At 40.1% G+C, this 14861-nt stretch overlaps 1 protein-coding gene across 1 annotated transcript; it reads left to right on the forward strand.

The window, feature by feature from the left end:
• Positions 1 to 3914: 3914 nt before the first annotated feature.
• On the forward strand, positions 3915 to 8879 carry LOC147429612 (uncharacterized). The gene has a single exon (XM_086495880.1). It carries the CDS (start codon positions 4407 to 4409, stop codon positions 8274 to 8276), a length of 3870 nt encoding a protein of 1289 aa, XP_086352006.1. The 5' UTR covers positions 3915 to 4406; the 3' UTR covers positions 8277 to 8879.
• Positions 8880 to 14861: the final 5982 nt, after the last annotated feature.

A 14861-nucleotide genomic window follows, 5' to 3' on the forward strand; every position in this document is an offset into this window, starting at 1 on the left:
CCTGCCTACAGATCATGGGAGAGAAGATGCGTGTTGCATGCACATGCAACCCGCTTTTCCCCTTTCCCAAAAATAGCTCGGATACCAGTGAAAGGCGAGAGTAATGCGTGTGCTCGTGAGTCGTCTCCACCCAACCATGCTATCTTATAGCCTCCCTCTAGCGTACACATTATCCGGCCATGGTGGTGGCCTTTCCCGTAGGACCCATGTCCTTACAGGTGCAATCTCCCCCCATGCAAAAGTGAGCATTTTCCTCTTGCACGTATTTATTTATAGATTTTTTAAATGCTCAAATTGATTATAGATCATCTACCCATACGTAAAGTGACCATAGCTCATAAAGAGCTCTTTTATAGTACAATATCAATAAACATGCTATACTTATGTATTTGCCATTGTCCAGTTATGCTTTTCCCATTTTATTACATATATCGCCATTGTATCATCCAAATGCCTAATAATGTACTAATTATTTCAATGCCCAAAGATCCTTCATGTGAAAGTCGTTCAAAAAATTTATTTTTATAGCGAAAATATCCTTATCATGGCTTCTCGTAAACATCAAACTATCAACATAAATGACAATAATGTTAATCTCTCCATCAACATGCTTCACAAAGTATGAGTTATCCAGTAGACTATTTGAGACCAATTTTCATCAAGAACTCGCTTATCTTCTCACACCATGTTATAAGTGCCTGCTTCAAACCATGAAGCGCTTTCTTCAATCTACACACATAATGTGGAAAATTAGGATGCTCATAACCTTGAAGTTGTGTCATGTAAACTTTCTCTTGCAAGTTACTATTCAAAAAAGCATTATTGACGTCCATCTGCTACAACTTTTAGCTATGCAAACTCGCCATGGATATCACCATTCTCACTATTGTCATCTTGGAAATTGAACTAACTAACTCATGGTAGTCAAGACCTTGTGTTTGTGATAACCTTTAGCAACAAACCTTGTGTTATATCTTTCCACACTACCATCGGACTTGGGCTTCACTTTCTTTACCCACTTTGAACCAATTTCTTTCTTTCCAACTGAAAGGAAAATCAAACATCAAGTGTCATTTTTGACAAGAGCAACCATATCTTCATCCATATCCATTTCCCACTCTAGCTTTCTAACTACCTCTTGAAACAAATAGGCTCTTTATGCTACATACAAGATACCATGTATACATAATGCATAAGCATATTCCGGTGTATGTCAATCCATCATCTGAATAACACATTCTTTCTGGCCTTCTTAAATGTAGTGTACTCTTCTCTTCAACCCTTGAATGTGGATGAACATATTTATCAACATTCTTACTTCCAGGTGTCCAAACATGTGGCAAACCATGCTCATCATCAAAGTTCTCATCCCCCACACTCTCTTCACCAATATTCTTCTTGTCTTTATTAACTTGATACTTAACTCTAAAGAGACCATTCCATGGTTCACACTTCCTGTACTCTCTTCTGACATGACATGTTTCTTGATGATGATTTTGGCTCACTAATGAGATGATGATCATCCTTTTTGTCCTCATAAACATCTTCAACCAGAACTCTCTTTGGCTTGTACCATGGATCATGTTCATTAAATCTGACATCCCTACTCACATGTTTCCTTGTGGTAGAATCATAACAATTGTGTCCTTTTCTTCTCAATCGGATAGCCCCAAAAAATGCACTTTACTACCTTTGGCTCTATTGTTTTCCTTGTTTCATTTGGCATATGAATATAACATACACGTCCAAAAAAATTCATGGAAGCAATTGTTGGCATGATCCCATAAAGTTTCTCATAAGGTAAAATCTCATGATTGGTTGTCGTGTAAATTTTCTATTTAAGATATGTAATTCCATATGTACTACCTCTATCCAACATGCCAATGGCATATTCATCTCATTCACCATGGATCTTGGAAACTCTGTTATGACTTTCAAAAACTCCATTCTGTTGTGATGTGTATTTGTGAGTAGTTTGTTTCCTTATGCCTTGTTCATGCAAGTAAGCTGATGTGATATGTACCCTCCACCTCCATGTATAAGTAGGTATTTCATGTAACATCCAAGTTCCTTCTCTACCATTGCTTCAAACTCCAAAAACACTTATAATGATTCTAACTTTGCCTTCAAAAAGTAAAACCATGTCATAATGTCATTTTGCTAAAGTCATCTATAAATGTGATCAAATATAATGTCCCCAAAAATCTAAATGAACAATTTCACAAGGAGTCCTACTAACTCTCCCCCTCTTTGGAAATGGTGCCTTCATTTGTTTGCCGAATTGGCAAGCTTCACAAACATGATCAAAATTTAATCTTCCAAACTTTAGTAGTCTATGAACTATTGCCTTCTTTGCATATGCTTCAATCTTCTACAAGTGACATGAATAATCCTCTTATGACATAATTGTGGTCAATCATCCTATGTCATTGACTTGTTTGCATACATGCCACTATGTAAAGATGAATCTCTAGCATCCAAAGAGAAAATGCGGCCTTTCTTTTTGCCATTTGTCAGTAATTTTCTTGGTCTTCTATCATGAAATTCTTCTATGAAGTAGCCATAAAGATTGAATCTAACCTACAAGCCCTGATCTATCATCTAACCAACTGAAGCCAAATTCTTTGTGATAGTAGACACACATCTCCCAAGGTGTTGTAAGTTCCATCTTTCTCTGACAATGGTAATGTACCAACTTGGGTGATCCTATGCATGGTGTCATCATCCATAGCTACAACTTCATCTTTATGCAACTCCTTTTGTTAAACCACTCTTCATGATAAGTAATATGATTTGTGGCACCACTTTCCAAGTACCAATTATCCGTATGATATTGTTCTACCATGGTACCAGCCACGTTCCGTAGCAACAATAAATGACCTCTAGATCTACCACTATACATGTTGTCTTATCGACTACATGCAACATAATTTCCCCCAAATCTGCCACGTCCTTAGCCTCTTGCATAACCATGATTTTGGCTTAGCTGTGTGTAACACACTCTTTCAAAGTGTCCATAAATGCCACATTGATTGCAATAACCATCTTTATACACAAACCTGCCACCACATTCATTGGGTTGGGCTCTCCCCTTGCCTCTATGTCTACCCATTGATCCGGCTCAAGTTTTTGTGTAGCAACTTGTTTTACATGTTGGCCACTGCGCACTTTGGGGTTTTGTACCTTTTCGGTGTGCACTTGTTGTCACATACTTTCTGGCAGTTGGCACTTGTTATCTTACATCTTTTTGGCACAAATTTTAAGTATCACATCTAATCTTGGCTCTTTGGTTTTTGTTCCATATCTTGGCCTCTTGTCTTGTCTAACACATGAATATACAAAGTTAGTCACAATGAACTTTACAAAGTGACAACCACAATTCCATATTGAGAAGATAACGCCAAATTAATAAGACTCTAAGGGTCATTATCTCCCTCTAAACTCACATGGTTGTGTATTAGGTTGGGTTGCACACTAGACTACTGGGCAGGCCACACCTTCCCTTCCTTGTCACTCTTAGGGGGACACAATGCCAGCTCTCCACCATACTTTTGTATGACCCTTTTGTAGTTCATCCACTATATAGTCTACACTCAATGTTATGTGTTTGTTGTACTATGAAGAATTTAACTACTTGCATGGTGGCCTTTTGAAGCTTGATGAAACGGTCTTCTTTGGTGTATACACTCAATCAACATGCCACTAGTCTAAATTGACTTGAGTGTTCCAATTGCAGTTCTCTTAAATTGTTTAACAGTGGTCTTATGAAAACAAGTCACTTTTCTTGGGTTTCAAAGACTATTGTAAGAAAAATGGTCTGGAACATCAGGATTCAGGAGATCTAAACAAAAGCTGCTTTCAAGGAAATACACCCATATCAAGTCTCCACTTATAATATGCAGCATAATAATGTTGCCACAAGCTAGCCCGAGTACTTACACGGTATATTTACAATTTTTGAGAGAAGCACGAGGGTCGGAAGTTCGCCATAGCCAAAGGCATTCAAGTTTTGCCAAAGCGCCTACTTGATCATTCGCCCGCAAGCATCCGCGCCATCTCTCTGCACATCAACGTGCCTTGCAATCTAAACGTGACCTTCTTCGGGTAAGCAAGTTCATCTCTTGTGCTTCTTGAGAGTATCAGCGTTTGGGAGTAGCATCAGAGTTGCAGAGCACCGTCCTTTACAAAGTGGGAGAAATTCTACATAATAATCTCCTGTTTTTCAAAAACGCTGAGCTGCATATTCGAAAGGAGCAAGAATGCAGCAAATGCCATAGATGGTTGTCTTGCCAACAAATGGAAAGGGAGAAACTCTCATTCCAAAACATGCACGGTTGCAACCCTTGTACTGATAGTGGACGAAGGTGCCCTATCTGCAAGAACGTGAAATTTTTGATGAGTTAGAGATGCAGGAACAAGGAAAGCATCATAGCTCTGGAGTAAAATCATTTTTCCAGGAGCCTAAAAAGCTGAAAGCTACTGGGTCTGCCTCTGTGTCTGATGAAGCAAAGAGTTTGGAGAAACATGCCAAAGGCCCCAGAGTGATTTTCTCAAGTGATGCAGAGAGGAAACTTGATGGTATTCGATATCGACTGGGTGATATGGTTTGGGCTAAGGTTAAGTCGCATCCCTGGTGGCCTGGTCAGTTGTATGATCCAGCTCTTGCTTCAGCAAGCGCAATGGAATTTAAACGGGATTCTTGCTTTCTTGTGGCATTCTTCGGAGACAGCACCTTTGGTTGGTTTGCAGAAGAAGAACTGATACCATATGAGCCCAACTTTGCCCAAAAATCCAGGCAGACATCTGCACACAACTTTGTAGATGCCGTTGAAGACTCTTTGGATGAGATGCGCAGAAGAGTGAAGTTGGGGCTCACCTGCCACTGTTCTTCATCAGAGGAAGCTTCTGAGAGGGGGGGAAAAAGGGCTGGCTTGCTCTATGACCGCCAACTGCGTGACATTAGAAGAAACTTTGAGCCGGCTAAATTACTTTCTGCTATCAAGCAACTTGCTTGTTCACCCTTCTCATCTTCACAGAATATGCTTAGAACTACAGTTTCTGGAGCACAGACAGATGCGTTTCGACTATTAGTTTTATGCAAAAAGCCAGAACACAAGGAAATTGAAGGCAGTGAAAGTTTACAAAGCAGTCGCATAAAAGGGCATCACTCTGATGCTATTGGATTAGTGGGAGTCTTAAAGGACAAAACTTTACCAGAGAAGATTGCCATAAAGAAACCTCAACCGAAAATGCCATTATTACCAAAATCCATTCAAGAACAGAAAGAATGTAGTAGAAAGGAAGGCTTACAGGAGAAACGTGGGGGCATGGATGAATTAGGCAACATAAAGCAGCATCCAAAGGGTGTCACTATTAAGAAGAGAAGCACAGACAAGAGCAAAGATATTAGTGGGGATAAAGGTATTACAGGAGACACTGTTTTAGAAAAGAGAAGTGTTCAACCTGTAGAGTGTGGTGTGCAAGACAAGAAAACAATGAGTGCTTTTGTTGACAAAGAGATTCAGGCAAGCAAAGCAGCATCCAAGGAAAAAGGCATTCGAGAAAGTGGACAGATCCCTTACCAGTTGGAGAGCTATATGACTAGCAATGCATCCATAAGCGAGATCCCCGGTTCAGAGGAAAGGGATTCTTTAACTCCTAGTCATAGCAAAGCCCAACAAAGAAAGTTGAAGAAAAGTGCAGCTTTAGCAGTTAAGAGCATATCCAAAGTGGTTCCTGAGGCAGAGGGCATGGAGTTGGTTGTCACAGAAAAAGAGCCAAATGCAGCTCTGAAAAGGACCACGTTGGAAGAAGATCAGTTCTTGAAGTTGAAGCCGACGAAGAAGTTTGTGGTTGCTGATGCAGAACTGAGCCAGGCCAGAAAGAAGGTCAAGGTTGTGAGTCTGGTAAAGGACAAGGTCGTTAAACAACCCAAGAGGGTTGTGAAGGATGAGCCTACAGATGCAACTTTAAGAGAGATCAAGAAAAGGAAGCTTTTATCTGATTCAATCGGCAAGGATAATTCTGATGACCGCCTTTGTGACCATGTGGGGGTTTCAACAGCGTCTGATTCTCAGCCCACATCAGAGTTCCCACAACTTTCAGACAATATTATCAGTGGCCCAGTGGCTCTAGAGAGCAATCTTGAGTATTTGCAGGTTGAAGCCTTTCCAGGGGAGACTGGTGGTATTTCACCTGCAGAGACACTAGAGATGATAGGTTGTGATGCTGGACAGTTGCATCAGGAAGTTGTACTACTGCACAAACATGTTAATGATGATGCAACAGAAGCTCAGAATGTTGGGGCTGGGTTTGTAATGCAACCAAATGAATCAGATGCAGATGCAGCAGTAGATAGTGCTCAAGCAGAGATAAATTCCAGTGTTAGCAAGAAAGAGGAGGAGAAAGTAAAGGATTCAAACCTTTTGGAGCACAGGGCATTGTTGCCCTTGCAGGCAGAAATTGCTTTGGACACGAGCAAGAAGAAAGAAAAGACATTACAGGACACAAACATTATTGATCTTTGCAAGCCAGGAGGCCTTTCAAACCATGATCATAATCTGAAGGGTCAACAGGAGGGGAAGAGCCTTGAAACACCCTCTCAGCTGATAGAAGATGAGACAGTGAAGGGTTGGAATGCTTCGCCTATAGAGGCTGATCCTAGTTTGGCTCATTTTCACGGCTCCAGGGCTGTACATGCTTGTGCAGAGGACTTGCATCCTGCAAGTCAAGCAGCTTCTACTGTGAAATACGGTCAAGAAGAGAGGAAGTTGTCGAAAAACATGGTGTCTAAACATATACCTCCATCCAACAAAGTATCTTCTTCAAAGAAGAGAGTTGTGGAAGAGTGTAGTTTGAAAGCAAACAAGAAGAGGATAAAAACTCTGTCTATGGATAGAGCAGGTGAGTGCCATGCAGATTTTGAAGAGCACGGTGGCCTAAATAGGCAGGATGAAGAAGTTGCTCATCTTCAGAACTTGCATGAGGGCCTCATGTCTGTTGCTGCCAAGCCTTTAGATGCAGTTGAAAAAGAGTTTTCTTCTAATGTATGCAGAGCATTTACAAACTTTAGGAAGGTAGTATACAAAAAGGCTGTGTACCATGCAGGCCCTGAAAATTTGATTTCTTCAGCTGCTGCTTCTGAAGAGGTAGTTGGGGTTGGAAATGGAGATGACAAGATGGCAGAGTTTGTTATAGAGCAAGTGGGAGTCAAGGCCATCAGGAGCAAAGATGCTGAAGCTGAACCCAAGGGTAAAGATGCCAGGATTCAAAAGGGAATTGAATGCTCAGTTGGTCAGAAGCAATCTGAGGAAGACAGCCCCATATCACAGTCGAGGCCAACAAAAAGATCAGTGACGACTTTAAAACCTCCGTCATCAAGCTCCATCTCTCTCAGACCTGCTTTTGAAGCCAAGATTCCAGTGCGTGTTCCAAAGGAAGTATTAAATAGATTTGGTCAGCGTGTTCCACGATTGTTGGATGCTTCTGAGAAGATGACTTCCCTTTCAAACAGGGTCGAGAGCAACTTGGAAGAAAGAGCTCTTGTTGTTTCATTTCCTCGTGGACTCGTTTTGCCACCGGAAAAACAGCTAAGAGAGGTGTTTGCTAAGTTTGGAGACTTGAATGTACCCCGAACTAGAGTAGACTCAAAGAACGGCTGTGCTTATGTTGTATTCAGACATACACAGGATGCAGAGGCTGCTCTCATTTCTATGAAAGAAAACTCTGTTTTTGAGAATGCTCGTTTTTGGTTGAAGCCAAGAGACGCTGATAGGAAAGAGATGGCAAAGATTAGCAGCAGAAGTAAAGCATTGTCAGATAGGCCCGTCATGTCTTCGGGTCAATTGGCAGAAGCCAAGATTGTCTCAGACACTGAGAGAAACAAGACTGCTTCAGATAGGGGATTGCTGGTGGGCCCCAACAATGTTGGCCCTCTCAGAGTTGTGGATAGCATTGGTTTAAATCAAAATGTTGCTTCAAGAAGAACAGAGGTTGGAGGTGAAGAAGGTGCTTTGCCATCCAAGCATGTGCTTGAGAATGCTACGCTGTCAGTGATTTATGCCAGTGCTTCAGAGAAAGCTCCTATTGGAGTCTTAGGTCCTGGCCAAGGAAAGCTGGATGGAATTCAACCTGGTGCTGTTGCACCATCTTCTGTTGTTCTGAGAGCCGGACCAAGGTCTCTGGCTTCACCTATTGCCTCAGATATTTCTGAAGAGTTTTTGGCTTTATTGCGCCAACTCCATGAACTTGTGGTGTCAACTGGGTTTGTCATGTAGTCATAAGATCTTCATTTATTTTGGCTGCAAAGGAAGGGCTTTTGTGGCAACACGGGCTCCAGTTTTTGTGTTGGAAGGTGCTTGGATAGAGAGAATGTAGATATCACATTCTTGTGTAAACTGCTGAGGTCCTTGTTGGACAGGTAGAATTGCAGGAATGGTACCTCGGAGACATTGAAGAGTAGCTGTGTTGGCTTTCCACCCGAATGACCATTTCGTGCACTTAATACTGGCTTTTATGTATACACAACTCTATTTGAATCATGGTTCTTGTACAATGTTTCGAGGAGTTATTTTGATGGTACTTTAAATTTCTATTAATGTACCTTAATTTACCCATTCAAACTGAGAAGGCAAGGTTAGAGTGGTATTGCTTATGTAGGAGGATAGGGTGAAGGTCAAGGCTGAATGAAAGTGGCACGAAGTGAAAGACCAGGTGATTCACAGACTGGATGTTGGATGCGTTTGGGTTGCAACATTGGTCAATGTCATGGGGTTATTTTGCAAAGGTTCCGGATTGAAGCAAGCGGTGCATGTCTGTGTTTGTTGGAGCTTGCTGATGTAAGGTTATGAAATATACGATCCACATTTTTTTTCCAGATATCCCTGTTTGCACTGGCTCTTTGCACTATGATCACATCAATTTGCTCTCTCTCTGTATGTTGTGGGACTCTTACCCAGGTACCTATGGAGTAGTGAGACTGATATAGTTTACATTCTCTAGTTGAAAGCACCTTTTCTTGCTCTGCAGGCTCATCTTAAAAAACCTGTGGAAATTGTTATTCCAACTCCTTTAAGTTAACAGATGGTGAGTCACTTCTAGTTTCTCACTTCTCTCTTGCAATAACTTCACCTCGTGTCTAAACCATTGTTCGTTTTAGTTTCCGTAGACCTGAGAGAGAGAGTGAGAGAGAGAGAGAGTTAACACAATTTATAAGTCTTTGGTCTTGTTTTGTCCTGAACTCTTTTATCACCTTGATAACAAAGTATATAAAGATTGTAAAGCTGTTGGCTCGAATATGGCGAGGATTAGACCCCCATCCAGTGGTTACCCATTTGCATGGTCAGTAACCCTAAACTGGAGTAAGTGTTCATTGGACATTTTTGGTCATGTGCTTTCTTTTTTGCAACTTGAAGGGTATTGAACCATTTTTGGACCCCACTCTATGAAGTGTAGAGGCGACAATGCTCTAGCTCCCTTTTGTCTCTCTCATGACTAACACAATTTTGGGGTCTATATGTATATCGTCTTAGTTATGTGCTGGCTCCACTCTCTTAGCTTTTCTTCATTCCAACCTCTTTGTTTTGTGTTGCCTCTTTTTGGACCAAACCATAACATTACCCTTCTACATCAAATCTGTTGTACCCGTGATGGCACAATCATAAGGTTGCCTAGCTTTACCATTTTATAAAATGATTTGTGTGAATACACTTACAATCATCAAGGAACTTTTTCCATATCTAGGAGGTTTTTTCCAATCGTGCGTTGTATATATACCCATCATTGCAAGACTATTTATCTTTGTACTTGCATACTAGGTAATACCGTGTCCTATAGTTTATGATGCAAGTTGATTACAATGCAATTGCCAAAATCGGAACTCGTTCTTTTAGTGAGATTTTCCATTTGACAAAAAGGACATTGGCTACGATTGTGGTTATAAGATGGAGCAGAAGCCAAATGACAACATCGATTGCTACAAGGAAAGGATTATTGCAAAGTTTGTGTTGAAGAATTAGGCATTGATTTTGATGAGACTTTTTCTCCCACTAGTTGTATGAAGATAATTCATGTTGTTTGCGTAGTGGAGAACCACGATTGTGGAGGTATACATTAATTAGACATATAATTTGAATTTGTAACATGCCCTAGTGTAATTTTTCAAAGATAACAAGTAACCAAAGTTTGTGGGTTAAAACATAAATTGAAACAAGCATCATGTGCTTGTTATGAGAAGATTCATGGTTACACAATTGATTATGGCTTTTGCAAGCACCTTGTACATAACATGCATGGGTGATGTATTTCTCTTCATTGTTCTTTATGTGGATGATTTTTAGTTGACACACTAAAAGCAGATGCACGATAATGAGATTGATTGAATTAATTTATTGAGATTTCATATTTGGATACCTTGCATCAATATCTTTGGGTTTAGTTCAAGCATTGTGATGGAGGTATTGCTATTCTCAAACAAAGTATATTGAGGCATTGTTGTGTCAATTGAACCTTGTTAATCTTACACATTTTGCTACACCCCATAAAAAGGGTCTTGAAAATTAACATGCACGATTGTCATGATTACTTTCATGTCTCTCTCTACAACAAGATTGTGTTCTTGTCATTTATGTATGCATTTCGAGGCCAAATGAATAGTTTGAAGTCTCACAGGCAAGGAGATTTGATCATAGCCAAGACCTAAGTATTGGAGCTAGATGAAAGGATCATTCATTGCTTGAATGACACTTGGCACCTTCGTTTGTTCTTTTAGACTCATATTGGGATGGTGATTATGTTGATGCCTCCCAATTTGTTCTCAACAGGTGCATCCAAGAGCTACACAATCCTATGATTGACTACTTATTTATTGTCTATGCAAGTATCAAAGCAGGTTCCAACCGTATCTAAGTGGAAGCTTCAAAAGTTGAGCTCATTGGGGTAGGTTTGATCAAAGATCAACACATATAGAAGCATAAATTTGACCATCATACAAGACCACCTTTGGCCAGTAAGGCAAACATGCAAATCAAGTAGTCGCTATCAGAGAAGTTGGTGAAATGTAAGCTATAGGAAAGCTGTCCTGAGATATCCGATGTCACCGATGCAAGACAGTGGTGAAGCAACAAGGAGAAGTAGATCATGGAAGCTTGGGTCTTAAGCACTTAGAAGAGGTAATATTGACTCTATAAGTGTCGAGTGGGTGGAAGTTTTTATGCTAAGGCATTGACAAATGACTACTCCAGTTGTCTGCAATGATTGGAGGTTTGTCTTGCACATGGAGTTTCCACCATGGTAAAGGAAAAAAATGCCAAAGATTAGGAGAGAAAGGGGGATCAACATGGACATTGATGTTGTATTTGAATTGATTAAACTTGCTAAATGATTAAGCATATCAAAATGTTAATCATGCCACTTGTGACTTGTGTGAGACAATGGATCGCTTACCACCTCACCTATGCATGTTGCAAGATCACTCCGATGCTTAAACATTTATATGTTCTAGAGGCAACACATTGGGAAAGGGCGCAAGGCGCAACAACCTCTACGAACTTTTTGCACTTACGATCACTACAGAAAAAGGTACAACTCAATTATGGCATGAGAGATTTGGTCACTTAAGCATTGCCGTGCTAAAAGAGATGCAAAAATCTATCCAAAAGAGAGTAGTAATCGAGCTCAATCTCCTCTAGAGTTGGTACATGTGGATCACTGTGGTAAAATGTTTACGTCCACTTTCAATGGATCTTTCTAGTTTTTGCTGTTAGTCGACGACTTTAGTAGAAAGATGTGGGTGTATTTCATTTGTAAGAAGTATAAAGCTTTTGGGAAGTTTAAAATGTGGCAAAAGCTTGTAGAAAATGAAACATGAAAGAAGGTGAAGAAGCTTCACACAAATCGAGGAGGATAATTCATCTTAAATGAATTCAACAACTACTGCAATGAGCATGGCATAAAACGCCACTTTACTACAACTTACACACCACAATAGAATGGAGTTGTGGAGTGTCGCAATCAGACGGTGGTAGAAATGGTAAGATGCATACTTAAAGCCAAGGTAATGTCACATTCCTTTTGGGCCGAAGCAGTAAGTACAACACTATACAAGTACAATAGTGTACATTCTCAATTGAAGCTACACAAAGGCTTTGAAAGAAAAACATCTCAAGAAGCCTAAACGCGAATGACACGGAGATAGAAGAAGAAGATTAGTCAACTTTCAATTGAATGCCATCAAAGGAGTGGAAGCACAAGAAGAAGCTCTGCTACACGCATCACCGTCTCCACCTTCCTCACAAGCTTTCAATGAAAACTCTACTCTCAAAATAATAAGTGAAAAATAACCTAAATTTCACTTTTATACCTAGGGCATTAAAAAAATATGTATGGCCACCCATGAGATGAATAAAACCGTGTGCATCTCTATAGATCCTAGGCATCATATTAGCATCAAATATACAATTAGAACTTCTATAACGCCTGGAAATACATCAAAAGTGCATATAAAAATGATATATCTATCAAAAAATAAGCATTGTATGCTAAAAATAGTATCGTTGAAGGTCGCCCACTGCGTGCTGCTAACATTCTCCCCTTCCTAAGCTTTGTCATCCCCGATAAACTTTTTGAAATTAATTAATCAAGAGTTTTGGGCTTATGGACGAGTCTATCAATTAGCTAGCTATGACTAAGGGTTTAAAAAGTCACTCTAGTACTATCTAAGTGCAAGATTCTCTAGTTGTGTTTTTCAGCATTGATTAGCTAACTAACTCTCACAACTCCAAACAAAAGCTAAATTTTTCACTTGAAGCTCAATGGAAATCTTTCATTTCAATTTCTTTTTTTTCCTTTTCTCTTTTTTTTTTCACATTGACTCAAAGCCATTTGATGTGTGCGCTTATTTTGTATGCCCGAGGCTTTTTGCTTCTCAAAGAAAAGCGCCCACAATGGGAACCTTTAGGGCTCTATTACCATAAGCAATACATGTGAGTGAAGTACCAAATCAAGCCAAGATTTCTCTTCCAGCTTAGATTTTACATTTGTGGCACTTCTGTTTTATTTCTTTTGCTTCAATTTCCTTTGTATTCTCACTAGTGTTCTTTGTTGTTTAAGTGAGCAAGCCTCCCTATGCTCAAAACACTCCTAAGGTCTCAAACGCTCAAACAATTTTACCAACTAGGACTAGCAATCAAGTAAATCAGTTAACCTAAAGTCTTGTCCTCCTATCATATATAAGATTGAACTCTCGAAGTCAATTAACTAAAGCAAAGACAAATTTATACATCTATACTGGCAGATAACAAAACATAACTAAATGCACTCAATCAAACCATAAAAAAACCACAATCAATAAATACAAATTTCCACAAATATGAATCATGGAAAGTAGTACATCTGGAGGTATGTGATGTGTCTCCTCGATAGCTATGAAAATAATCATGCAATGTTGGAGCTCGATCTATCCATGCTATGTGAAAGCCGAAGTCCATCTATGCTGCAAATTCATAAACAAAACACTACCACCTAGAAAGGTGTGTCAACATAAAAATGAGAGTTTTATTATGTAAATAGAAATATAAACAAATCACATACTAAGATCTCATACTTGGATGCCTAGAGGAAAAAAACCCAATGGGAAAAAAAGTGCCTCTAGAATACGTGCATGTGTCTAGTGCACCATGGTCAATCTACACAAGTCAAGGGTCTAGTGCAAGTAGGAGGGATAAGAGAACTCTCTCCAAACAACAAAAGTTGCAATCTCCTAGCTCTCTGTCTAATGGTCATCACCTGGTTGGCACCTAGCTCCATATGGATAGTAGAATCTGTAGGACAACTAATGGGGCTAGGGATGACATCAGCATGTGATTGTGTGGTCAATGAACTCCGAGGGTCTGGATCCCTCAATGGCATGCCTAGCTCTAAGTCAATGGCATGGTCATTGGAGATCTCGCGTGAGCTATGGCTAGTGTCAACCTGTGGTGTGATAGGCGGTTAGCTCTTTGTGTAAGACCGTGGGGAACTGGACCATGCAACTCTCCACCCAACCGTGCCATATATAGACTCCTAGCCCCTAAATATAGTGCCCCTTGACCGCATGTCCGTCCTGGCCCTTGGCCTGACATTACTTCCCCCTTCGAGAAGCATTTTCGTCCTCGAAAACACAAGTGGTAGTATCTTCGTAAGAACACTGATGTATACCTTATTGGCATCCTCTACACGGGCCAATTGTCCATATGACCGATACCTGGTGCAGTGAGGAGGTTCAATGAAACCAAGAGCAACATCTTGATTTTCAACATTGTTGTCCTTTTGCAACCACCCGTATCTAAATGGTAACTCATGATAACTCATGTGAGTATCTTGAAAAGTTCATAGCTACTGAAAGATAGAATAGGGAGTGTCCTCATGTCAGACTTCTAAACATTTTGGAACACACAGAACCACATGTTCACCCCTAACAAAGGTTACATGCCAACATACTCTGTCAGAACACCTACTAAGTCCTTGACTTATGAAACTATCGGTATCCAACCCCACCACAACAAGTGTTCAAAGTTGAAAACCTAACCTAAGAAAATTCTAGAATAAGGAGAGAATCACCTATTCAGAATGCATTGTGCTAATGTATGCTCTTAGCATATCCTTTAGCACGGTTTACTAACGTATGTGCTTAGCATATCCTTTAGTACTAAATAGAATACTTGTCAGCTGCCTATCCAACGTGGGATGAATAACAGCAGTAAGAGTGAGGTACTTTCCCCAACCACTTACAGATAGTCTTCCACGCCTGACGACAAACTATGACTCAATCATTGAGTATCCAGCCATATACTCGATATGGAATGGAGACAACCAACTAGGTTGAA

Source organism: Adiantum capillus-veneris, chromosome 22, assembly GCF_014529385.1.
Source record: "Adiantum capillus-veneris isolate H3 chromosome 22, ASM1452938v2, whole genome shotgun sequence".
NCBI classification, from domain to species: domain Eukaryota; kingdom Viridiplantae; phylum Streptophyta; class Polypodiopsida; order Polypodiales; family Pteridaceae; genus Adiantum; species Adiantum capillus-veneris.

Coding starts and splice junctions, on each gene's coding strand:
- LOC147429612 (XM_086495880.1), top strand. CDS start 4,407: ATGCAGGAACAAGGAAAGCATCATAGCTCTGGAGTAAAATCATTTTTC.